The sequence below is a fragment of the Camponotus vicinus genome, unplaced genomic scaffold (assembly GCF_025532165.1).
Source record: "Camponotus vicinus isolate PSW18456_S1 unplaced genomic scaffold, iyCamVici1.0 SCAF_11, whole genome shotgun sequence".
NCBI classification, from domain to species: Eukaryota; Metazoa; Arthropoda; class Insecta; order Hymenoptera; family Formicidae; genus Camponotus; species Camponotus vicinus.
In genome coordinates this window covers 3,431,850-3,444,940 of record NW_028141947.1, presented here as the reverse complement: position 1 = coordinate 3,444,940, position 13,091 = coordinate 3,431,850, and the positions used below count along the sequence as shown (strand labels likewise).

Sequence of the window (13,091 nt, the reverse complement as noted above, 5' to 3'; positions counted from 1 at the left end):
ATTTATGACAATATTAATTATAACGATAGAAATTATCAGATTTAATTCACTTGATCTCATATAAAAGTCACAGCTTTCTATTAGAATGATATACGATATGATATTCGTGAACCGCTAATAATGTATGTGGCTATATACTATCCGATTTCAATCTGAGTTCAAGTTATAAATTATATTTATAAATTGTTAATTACAAATTTATTTAATAAATTTCTCTTTTCTGAAGCATTATAAAATATAAATAATTCACGACATTTAAAATATTTGTCAGCAAGGAATATTGTTTGTTTAATTCTCTTCGGTTTAAATTTAGTTCTACGTCATATATCGTATAGTAGTGTCATTTATATGGCAGTATTGAACCTATATCAAAATTAAAGAAAATTAATGAAAAGTGATGACATGACGACTTAAGTTAAGACAGATTGTTAGCACGTACTGTTGTAAAAAGTTCTGGGAGATTATGTAGAGTAATACGTGTAAGCAATTATGCAATTTAAAATATTAAGTATCTATTTAGGAGACAAAGAAATTGATTGTGCGTAATAACTTTGCGATCAAGTATTTTAGATTTTATGTTTTATGAAAGATAGATAAGAATAAAATGTTGATTTTGCATGTATATGACCATATCTTTTATTCGTTTGAACAACATTACATTATAATACAGTCAAGTAATTATCGTTGTCACATTTTCATCAAAATAGAACCGCAAAAATATATATAATCATAGATAAAATATATGTTCGAGCTATGATTTATATTCTCTCTATATTGTAACGTTATAACTATAGCTGCAAAAAATTGGATTTTCTGTTTTGATGATTGCATTATATCGTGAAATATATATGTAGAGATATTCTAGTTAATAAATTTTCACGTAAATCTGCTATTTAAATAACTTTTGTAAAGTAGTCATTTTTACAATGAAATTAAAATGAAGAGAATGCAAATTGTAAAATTATAATTGGAATTTCATTCATATTGGACAATTTTGAAAGACATTATTCACGAGTATTTTTTATTATTATAATTTTTTATTATTCTTATTATATTTTATAATATTTATATTATATTTTCTCATTATTTTTATTATACACATATCCTGTGTACGAATTTCCAAGAAACCCGAATAGAGTAGTGTCAAATGGAATCAGGCATGATCAATACATATACATAAGGAACAAAACTCATCGATATGTTAAAATTTATCTCGTGCCCATCTCCGCGCTAGCAGAAACCTTCGGTCCACCTGCTAGACTTCCAAGGACGAATACATGATCTTGGGAAAACTGGTATGATTCTAGAAGAAATTATTTTCGACCTTTATCTTCCGCGGTACCGGCGACAATCAATGAATGTCAATGAAGAAAAAGATTGTCCGCACGGCAGAGATCAATTAGGAGAATATTGGAACGTTACGTACTTGAATAATTAATGGCGGAATCAATATATATTTTTTTTGCCTCGTCATGATATTTGTAAATTTCAGTTTCCTCATTTCGCGGCGAAAAGAAAAAGAATTCATTTGTCTGCTAAAGATAACGATGGAATAAAGATGTTCTAAACGCGCGTGGTAAAAAAATGTAAAATAGAGAACGGAGGAAAGCACTCTTCTGTAAGAACACTCCATATTATCAAATTCGAAAGATAAGCTCTGAAGAATTTGATGATCATATATAAAACATATTTAATAATTTTTTCAAGAGATTTTATATTGATGAATGAAAGATATTTTCTAAGCAAAATTATCTTATTAATTTCTTCCTATTTTCGAATTCTCTCTGTTCGAATATTGGAGTGGAGAGAAAAAAATGCAGAGCAAATTAGTAATGTAATTGGTTCTAATAAGTGTCATTATTTAAGCACGAGCAATTGTGCTTAAAATACTTTTGATATTTTATATATATAAATCAGCAAAAAAGCATTTCTTCATATAAAGAGCTGTACCCTGTAAGTATACACGCGTCGCAAATGTTTGCTCGCGGAAATGTATGTGCGATCTATAGGCTGCGGAGACATGAAAGTGAAAATCCAGTATTACTCTATGTTCCAATAAGCTTGATCCACTCTTCGTCCCATGATCTGGCATATATAACGTTGCGTACCTTTGCAACCACCTTCTCCTTCATTGAAGTCCACCTACGTAGCCGACTATCATATGATATATGAGTTACCTGCACTTAGCATAGGTAACGTGACATATTCCTGCAGCTAGATAACTAGGTCAAGTTCGTTCCGGAGATAATATAATAGACACACGGAAGTCTTATTTTATCACGGTCACAATCGTGCTGGAAAGTTATGTAACATTTCCGCTAAATTTATCAGGAGTTAATAATATTTATTGCTTCTAATTAGAATTTTTTGTATAACTTTATTAATAATTCTGGTAAATATTCACTTTTCTAAATATTCACTAAATATTCACTTCACCCTATGATGATTTTGATCTTGACATATGTTTCAAGATCATGTTCTTAAGTAATATACGAAAAGTTTTTGCTCATTGTTAATTAAAAAGTTATTAATAAAAGAACTTAAGTGAAAGGACCCCGCATACATTTTATATGAAAAAAGCAGCTTCGGTCAAATTGGCTGAAATTGAAATATGTTGTAGTTTAGATGGTGTTGATCAAAAGTTTCGTTGGGCAAAAAGTCCAGAAATCAAAAGTATAAAAGATACGATGATTTGAAGTGGAAGCTATTGAAATTAAGAAAACGCCTGTTTTTGAATACATAAATTAAATTAACATATAAATATTTGAAAAAAAGCATTTATATACAGGGTGATTCAAAACAACCTGATGTCTTTGAAATATGATATTCTTGAACGAATTCTAAGACTATTTTTCCTCTTGAAAAATTTTGTCCAAAGCTTAATTTTTTCCCCAGACAGTCAATTTTATTGCACAATACTTGATCCTTTGAAGTGTATTAAATTATTATTGCAGTTTCTACACAATATTTAACAATATTATTACCGTCTAGGAAGGTTATAACGCAACGCTTAAGAATAAAATATCAAAAAATATAAAAAAAAAATTAAAAAATTAAAAAAATTAAAAAATTAAAAAATTAAAAAAAAAATTTTTTCAAGAGGAAAAATAGTCTTAGAATTCGTTCAAGAATATCATATTTCAAAGACATCAGGTTGTTTTGAATCACCCTGTATAATGTATGCCACTTCTACAGTATTTAATAATTCCAAACTATTTATGTTATATGTGTGTGCATGCGTGCATGAGTCCATGTATATGTGTGCGCGCGCGTGAGCTGTACCTGATCTCTGCGTAACACATTTGCTTGACAAACTTGGATACGATAAAGTTTCTAGCGAAGACGATTTTAAAAAGAGTTTAAGAATGGAGACTGCAAAATGGGCATGTTTTCTTAATTGTCGCATATGCATAGAAAGAGCCTTTGATAATTTAAATCGACATTTCGCAGATTCTGAAAAAAACACGTAATTCTTCTTGTATATTCTCGGTTATTTTAATTTAATTGTTTTGTAAATACATGTGCAATGTTTATTACATTATTTGCTCAAAATTTAAATTTATTAGATTATGTTATGAAATTATAATTTGTTAAATTATTTGATCAACATGTAAGATTAATATGTGCAAAACTTTTCTAACAGAATTTGTTTTTTGTTGAATCTCGTAGGCTTTTGCCATGGTGGAAAGAATGGACATACTGTCAAGGTTTAAAAGTACTGTACTAATCTCCTATCAATGAAAATTCTCCTTGGTGCGGAGTATATCATCTGGGAAAAGAAAAATTTAAACCTAAACTTTTAAAATTTTTGTCTTGCCTTGAGGATTCACAATTTATTAAAGACTATTTAAATATAATAAAAAATGATTGTACAACATCGATTATGTTTTCGAAAAATTTTTCCGATCAAGATTATATTAATTATTTCCTTTTTACTATCAGCATGCAAGGAATCCTGTAGTACTAACTTTCATATTACACAATCTTGAGAATATAAAACCTAAGTAATACAGTTTTCACCGTAGATATATGTATATCTATCATTCAACAATTTATGTGTGTATCAATAAATTTATTATTTTACTGTTATAGATAAGTCAGCTTGCATGCATTTATTGTTATTATTAATCATGTTTATTCTACATTTATTGTTATTATTGATCATGTTTATTCTACGGAACAACTCGAAAAGGTAAAATTTGCATGTGCTTATATGTATGTAAAATAAATAACCATAATGCGACATAAATTTATTATTTAATATTGTTGTTGAATATGAAAATAATCTATTTTAGATAGATGATGTCCTAACAGATAAACTTCATACTATAACGAAAGATAAATTAAATGAAGATAGAAGATATGATTTTCATACATTAAAGAGAGAAGTGCAAAAGTAAAGGTAAATTTTATGAACATCATTATATGTTCACTTATTAAGCAATGTTTTTTTTTGTTTTCATATAGAATATATTAATGTAGTCACAGTATTTCAAAGCGACAGGTAAAAATTAATATCATCTAATTTCTTTTACAAAATAAGCATATTTTTATTTCTAATTTCCGAAAATATACTATTTTCAAAATATATAATTTTTAGTGAATGAGAGAGTGGGAAAGAGCAAGCGAAAGCAAAAGAGAAAGAGAATTTCTTTACTTGGAAATTTTAGTAAAAATTTTAATAAAAATCGATTTATAGATTTTAAAAAGAGAATTTATAAGCTTTAGATTTAAATCTTAGTTAGTCTAGATATTTAGCTCGTAGTTAAATAAATTTAATTTTTTTTCAATATGATTGAGAGAGTATTACGTAATGTGATTCACATACTTTAATATTATACGAATCATTTGTTTATCAAAAATTTAATAACGATGAATAGGTTAATGCAATGAATTAATGCAATAGTGTGCTAGATATACCAATTTTTATAATGATATTTTCTCTGTAATAGCCGTAACTCGTATAGATTTCTAATTTTATTTTTAAAATCACTAAAATCACTAAACTTTTAAATTCAATAGATTTTTATTTGTCATCACTTACAAAATTATTTGTAAACATTCCTTGAAGACAAAAGAATTGTTAAGTAAAATATAGTGCAACACTATGCACATAATATGATACAACATATTCACTTCTGTATCAAAAATAGCCATAATCACAATGTTACTGATTGAATAACAGCTCTAAACTGAAAACGTTTTCATGGATAATTGAGTCAAACTCAAGAATTGTAAATATTATTATTTTTGTTTTTTCACGAATAAGCAAAGAACTCAAGCGCGTATAATTCAACAACGCTATTTCCGAGCGCTTAGTAAGTACCTACAAGTCGAAACTTCAAACTGTTATATCTCATCATGGAAATATCTGACAAAAAAATGTTTCAGACAAAATTTACTTGTTTTTTCCTGTAGAATCTAAATATGTAACGTTTTATAGGGGGTTCCATTTAAAATTATAAAGTTACCCCCGCCCCCCCTTAAAGGGGAAGGGGGGGCCACTTCACGTTTATGTAGTTAGAAAGGCCCTTCAGATCCATGCAATTTAAGACCAAGAACTTTAAAATCGATGGCATAGTTTTCGAGATATTGAGCTGTTAAGAGTTATGTGGGCCACCCTGTATATATTGGAAACGAGTATTTATTTTGTCATTCAGTGAGTCATTCATATGCGCAGACATTATAAAACATTAATATATAATTAATATGTTAATTTATAGAATTATTTAATTATAAATTTGCTAATACAATATTTTCAACAAAAATAAGCATTCTATAAAACATATTTTTAATTTTCAGAGAAGCAGATATTATCTACAATAAGAATATAGATTCTGTTGCGAGTAAAATCATAGTTGCCCACTTCATAGCCCATAAAATAATACAAGAATATTTTTATTTTGAAAATCCACTTTGGTTATCAACTGACGCTTGATTAGCTGAGGCTTTTGTAACATTTCTTGGATTATATGTCATCAATAAGGTTACTTTAAGCATCCTTTAGCGCAAAACTTGCTCATTTGCAAATAATATGATAGTTAAAGATATATATATATATATGTATATATATATATATATATATATATATATATATATATATATATATTGCAAAAATTCTTTTTATAATTTTTTAGCTTTATCATAACATAGAAATTTTTTATCAAAATATTACGAATCAAAATATTACACAAAGGTTTTATATCTACAAAGAAAAATGATAATTTTTTTAAAGATGCTAATTTTTCAAGTAAACCTGCAACATACATGGATAATATAATTTAAAATATTCTTACATTTTTATGTTTCTTTTATTTGTCAAAGTTGCTATATTATATTTGCCCGACAGCTTTAAATTATTATATAAATAGAAGAGAAATTATCATTCAGATCATATAAATTATACATAAAATTGTTATAAAGTTATGCATGTATACATATCAAATTGTAATAAGATAATTTTGCTATATAATATATTATAAATAATTCTAGAAATATTTAATTTAAAAGTTACATCGCGTAATCATTTTTATTATTAATATATGATATTTTTAGTTTATTTATTCTATATTTTAAGAGTATAAGAGTAACAAATATTTTTACGTAGACGTAGAAAGTAGCAGCTCTAACGTATATTGCTATTGTGTGTTAAATCTAATATTAATTAAGTAAATACATTAAAACTATTTTCTATAGGCTCACCCGAGTACCCGGATGATGGACTTGTTTGTGGTACAAATTCAACACGAATCCTTTCATTTCGATACTAAATATAATACATCACTTTATAACACACCATTCGACAGTTCTTTTGAAATTCCCCATTACATTAGAGGTATGATAATATAATTAAGAACTGATCATGCGTAAATATTGATTATAAATATTTAAAAAAATATATAGAATAACTGATAAAAAATTTAATTTTATATATAATAGCTTCACTATATATATATATATATATATATATATATATATATATATATATATATATACAATTCATAGATTTATGTATGTACTTGACATTATAAGCTTATACATATAGATTTAAATATACAGGATATCTTTTTAATTTTACACCGTAATAACTCGAGAATATGGCGTTTTAGAAAAAAATGTCTCAAATAAAAGTTGTAAGGTTTGGAAGAGGAAAGAAGATAGGAATATTAGTTGGACCTTGGATGTAGGTCATGTCGAGGTCAACTTAGCTTTTCTAAATGAGACTACCTAATTTGTTCTAGATAAAACGATTCCTTACAATATTTAAAAAAAAATTAAAAGGATAATATATTTAAAAATTGAATAATTTACAAGATATTTTATACTTTTTTACTTTTACTGATGATTTGTTTGTCACGAAGGCGGATAAAGGTCAGGTCACAGTAGTCATGGATAGGTTTGATTATGTGGATAAAATGGAATCTTTTTTGGGTGATCAATCTACTTATAAAAAGCTGAAAAAAGACCCGAATAGAAAATTAACTAATAAAATAAATACTCTTGTTAAATCTTGGCGGGATAATGACATAATTAATGAGTCCACATATAGGAAATTGAACTCCACTAATGGTAATCTTCCACGATGTTATGGCTTGCCTAAGATTCATAAAACTGGTTTCCCATTGCGGATTATTGTGTCAACACTTGGAAGTCCGTTATACAATGTCGCGAAATACATTCATGATATACTACAGATTTCGATTTTGGAACCTAAATCTCATATTAAGGATGGTTGGACATTTGCTAAGAATTTGAAAGATAAATCTATTAATGATGACGAAATTATGATTTCACTTGACGTCGCTGCATTATTCACTAATATTCCTAAAGAGTTGGTTTTGAGTGCTGTGACTAAACGTTGGGATCATATTGCTCCTAACACGAAGTTTAATTGTTCTCAGTTTTTATACGCGATAGAAACGGTTTTGGATTCCACTAGTTTTTCGTTTAATGGACAGTTTTATGAGCAGATTTTTGGTAGTCCTATGGGATCTCCCCTGTCACCTATTCTGTCAGATATCGTGATGGATGATTTAGAGACGCATTGCTTAAATTTGTTGAGTTTTAATGTTCCAATATATTATAGATATGTGGATGACATTTTTACCATTGTTCCACGTACAAAGGTGGATGAGATAAAATTGACCTTTAATAACTATCATCCACGTTTGACATTTACTCATGAAATGGAGTCTGATTCGTGTATTAATTTCTTAGACACGACTGTCATTCGTTCAGATGGTCATCTTTTGACTGATTGGTATAGAAAACCCACGTGCTCTGACAAATACATTAATTTTCATTCTAATCATCCGTTTAAATATAAAATGAACACCATTTATAATTTCGTTGACCATGCTATTTTATTATCTGATGTTAGGTTTCATTTTAAGAATGTAGATATTGTGAAACAGATTTTATCCAACAATTGTTTTCCAACTCAAATTATTGATCGTTACGTCAAAAAAAGACTTGATTTTTTGAAGCATCGTGATGACGTAAATATGAATACTGAGCGTGATAATTCAGTCACACCTTCCTACATCTCTCTACCGTTTGTGGATGGCTTGAGCGACGGGATTAGTCGTGTGTTTAAAAATATGGGTCTTAAGGTTGTTTATAATGTACCTAAGAAACTTGATGCATTGATTAAACGTGGGAAAGATAGATTGCCTATTAACAGCAGGACGGAAGTTGTTTATAAATTGGATTGTAAAAATTATAATACATCATATATTGGCCAAACGAAGAGACATTTACGTACTCGTGTTAAAGAGCATTTTAATAATATCAAAGTGCACGCAAGTAATCTTTCGGTCATCAGTAAACATAAATTGGAATTTAACCATGACTTCGATTGGTCAATGCAAGTTATTTTACATAATGAAAAACATGTGAGAAAGAGAGAAATTGCTGAAATGTTCTTTATTAAAAAGTTTGACAACACTATTAACTTACAAAAGGACACTGAGAATTTAAACAATATTTATGATAAACTAATAAAGGTCGTTTAGTCTTTCTCAGTTAGTTGGATGGAGAGGTTGACACGATGAAATCTTGACACAGTGATTTCCTTTTCTCTCACAATATATAATAGCTAACTAAGGCTCTGTATGTATATGAATTTTTCGCTTATTTTTATTATCAATTTAATGTATGTTAATTACTTCTTATAATACTGTATAAATATTTTAGTTCACTTGATAAGGACCAAAACCTTGGTCGAAACGTCGTGATATATTACCAACAATAAATTTGCCAGTGTGGTCGATCTAACTTACGTCTTTTATTTTATTTACTGGCGACATTGAAGAATTTAACATTATTTATATTTTAAGTCAAGATTTTATATAAATCATAAAATATTTCGTCAAATATTTATTTTTCGATTATCTTACATCAATATTATACACAGAATAATGAGAGGAATCAATTGATAAAGAAAACACAATTGTTAAAAATGTTTAAAATTGTTAAAAAAATATAATTAAAAATTAAATCGTAATTGGCAAATTAGAGCCACAGCGCGGTAGTTGGAGTGTAGGGACGAAACAACACTTCTTTCTTTCTGATTACTCGTATATTTATCAAGTTAAAAATGATTACATTAATAAACAACGAACGTTTCATCTTTTGATCCCTCTTCAGCGCAATGTTAACAATATGTATTACAAAGTATTATACGGTGACGCATTATAAAAATATCTATCCTCGATGCATAGATGATTTTAAATTGTCTCGCAGAAATCTGGTAAGCATATTGTTTCCAATAGTTTCTCAAATTATTGTAATTGTACTGTGCCAATGTGTTAAGTCACAAGAAATCGGATTTCTGCGCTTTTTACAATTGATAAAGGTATGATTATGTATGGTTCTCTCATGTTGGTTTGAGATTCAATAATGAAACATTCGTTTATTGTGAAATATTTTTTTCCAAAAAGCCATATTTTCGAGTTATTACGTGTATGAATGTTAGAGTGGGACACTTTGTATATACTTATCGCAGGTATATTTAACTATATGTATATATATATATATATATATATATATATATATATAATTATAGTAAAAAGGCGTAGGCAAAACTCTCAGCGAGGATTAAGATTAGAGAATTAATTTCGCTTTGTCTTACAAAGTACTATATATTGCATGGACGCAGTGAGTTACGCCCCTTCCCCCACCTTTATGGAAGGGTTTCTCTTCCGGAAGATATAACGCAACTCTATTTCTGATTTAAAAATAAAATTTTGTTTGGATTACATTTTATAAATAAAAAAATATCTTATTATAAGTTACTGTATGATAAACAAACCTTATATACATACACAATGTTTTTAATATCACTTTACAATGTCTAAAAGAAGCATTAAAATGATCAAATTTTAACTTGTTATATTTTCTAAAGTAACGCCATCCTCCACTTATTTTTTGAAATTACTCAAGAGAACCTCCTTTATAACATATTCAAACAGCGATAAAATCGGTGATGTAACTCTCTATGCACTTTTACTACAATTATTAACTATTATTTACTATAACAATTAACTTATTCATGTTCTGATAAAAATTATATAATTTAAATTATGTAATTATAGCATCCAGTCTATTGCGTATGTTGCAACACATGCTTACTGAAGAGATATTCTGGCAGGGTGTCCGCATAGAAGGAAAGGATGAGTATATGTAAGTAATATACTGTACTACTATAATTACTATATTACAGAATAGTAAACATGATGATTGATTGATTATAGATTTTATAAAAGTCTCAAATATTACGAGGGTGGGGTGATAAGTTTCCGGCCTGATAAAGAAAAAAACAGTTTTTTTGGATTTTTTTTAATTTTAAGAAATTAGGCTCTGTATATTAAAATATAAACTTAAATTTAAACAGGCCATCAGAGCCAAACGCGGATGGTAGTGCGTAAGTTCAGAGCCTAATTTCTTAAAGTTATTTAATTCACGCCGGCGGAAGACGGCGTTATACTTTAATTTAATATATATTTGTAGGCGACCGAGAAGTATCGAGTTGAGGGGTCTGAATAGCTCAGTGGTAAGAGTAGTCGCCCGGCAAGCGAAAGACTCGGGTTCGATTCCCGATTCAGCGACTTTCAGCCCGATATTTTTCTCGCCTACAACACTACAGGGGGCAAATAGAGGGATAATAATTAAATAATTTCTCGAATTGAGAATTATTTAAAATTTGCTTGGTATCGTACCAAGAAAATTTTGTGCCCTGTGCACACAAATAAATTTCAACGAAAACTTAATTCTCGTTGAACTTACGCACTACCATCCGCGTTTGGCTCTGATGGCCTGTTTAAATTTAAGTTTATTTTTTAATTTTATTTTTCAACATAATCTCCACAAAGACTAATACATTTTTCATAACGGTGCTCTAATGCAGTGATACCAATTTTATAGTGCGATTCGTCGACTTCCTCGTTGCTCTTAAATTTTTTTCCACCGATGTTTTGAGGTTAGGGAATAGATTATAGTCGCTGGGTGCTAAATCTGGCGAATAAGACGGTTGGGGAAGCAATTCGAACTTAAATTCGTTGATAGAAAAAAATTTAAGAGCAACGAGGAAGTCATTAACGCTGTAAATGGGTATTTTGAGGAGCTCGACGAATCGCACTATAAAGTTGGTATCACTCCATTAGAGCACCGTTATGAAAAATGTATTAGTCTTTGTGGAGATTATGTTGAAAAATAAAATCAAAAAAAATCCAAAAACTGTTTTTTTCTTTATCAGACCGGAAACTTATCACCCCACCCTCGTATGATTATTTTTATTTAAACTTACATCGTTTCTTTCATACTTTATTATCTAACTACACAATTCCTTTCACCTTTAATGTCATTAAATATGCAAGATTCTTTCAATTTATATATATAATTATCTTTTAAAAGTAATCAGAGTTGGCCATTCCTAGTTAAATTATAATTTAAACTAAAGCACCAAATATTTATATAAAAACTATAAATTATATAAATAATTATGTAATTAATTATATATTTAATTAAGTATAAAATAATTAATGTAGCAATTTTATATATTATAGTAATATTTCTCATAATACCTTTCGTCGACACATTACTAAATTTTGCATAAATTTTGTTTTAATTTCAGCAACCGATATTCCGACTATTTTAGTGAACTTATGAAGAACCTTATATTTACAAATGTACCTGGAAACATTTATAGTGCTGTGGGCTATATAATTAGAATTTGGACAAAACAAAAGTATTATTCTGTATTGAAAATAACACGAGATTATAATTATCCTATAGAATTGATAGATGCAGTATTGATAAATGTATCGATACACAATTTAAATAATTTGAAAAATTTTTATATACCTGTAACGTCCCAGTCAGCAAAGTCTGTTCAAACAGATTTTGTCAATTTCTGCTACAAATTTTTGTCGACAGTAAGATTGCAGATTTTATAAAAAATTTGTTATATCAAATAATGATAACAGAATGTCAGCAGAAATGTTACAAAACCTGCTGACATAATTTGATAGCAGAAACTGAACAGGATTTGTTTAAAATTATCATAGCAGATTGGTGGCAGAAATCGAGCAAGATCTGCGCAACACAGTTTGATATCAGATTGGTTGCAGAAACCGAGCAGGATCTGCGCAATGAAATTTGATATCAAATTCTCGGCAGATATCGAGTAGAGCCTGCTGATATAACTGACGGCAGATTGATGGCAGAAATTGAACAGGATCTGTGCGACGCAATTTGACAACAGATTGTCGGCAGAAATCGAGCAGGATCTGCGCAATGAAATTTGATGTCAAATTATCGGCAGAAATCGAATAAAGCCTGCAGATGTAACTGACGGCAAATTGATAGCAGAAATTTAACAGGATCTGTGAGGCGCAATTTGATAGCAAATTGATAACAAAAATCGAGCAGAATCTGCGCACACAATCTCTGATAGCAGATTGACGGCAGAAACGGAACAAAGTTTGCATGATTCGATAGTTCCTTCACTTACCGCTACGTGAGCTGTACTTTCTCGTAATCTAATTTCTGTCAGAAATATATATAAAGTCGCGAATATGAATAAAAGACTA

At 28.8% G+C, this 13,091-nt stretch overlaps 1 protein-coding gene across 1 annotated transcript; it reads left to right on the top strand.

Moving 5' to 3' along the window:
• The first annotated feature begins 6,707 nt into the window (after positions 1-6,707).
• On the top strand, positions 6,708-12,455 carry LOC145961767 (uncharacterized). The gene is made up of 3 exons (XM_083082230.1): positions 6,708-6,835; positions 10,596-10,683; positions 12,134-12,455. The coding sequence occupies exons 1-3, from the start codon at positions 6,715-6,717 to the stop codon at positions 12,453-12,455; spliced, it is 531 nt and encodes a 176-aa protein (XP_082938356.1). The 5' UTR covers positions 6,708-6,714.
• Positions 12,456-13,091: the final 636 nt, after the last annotated feature.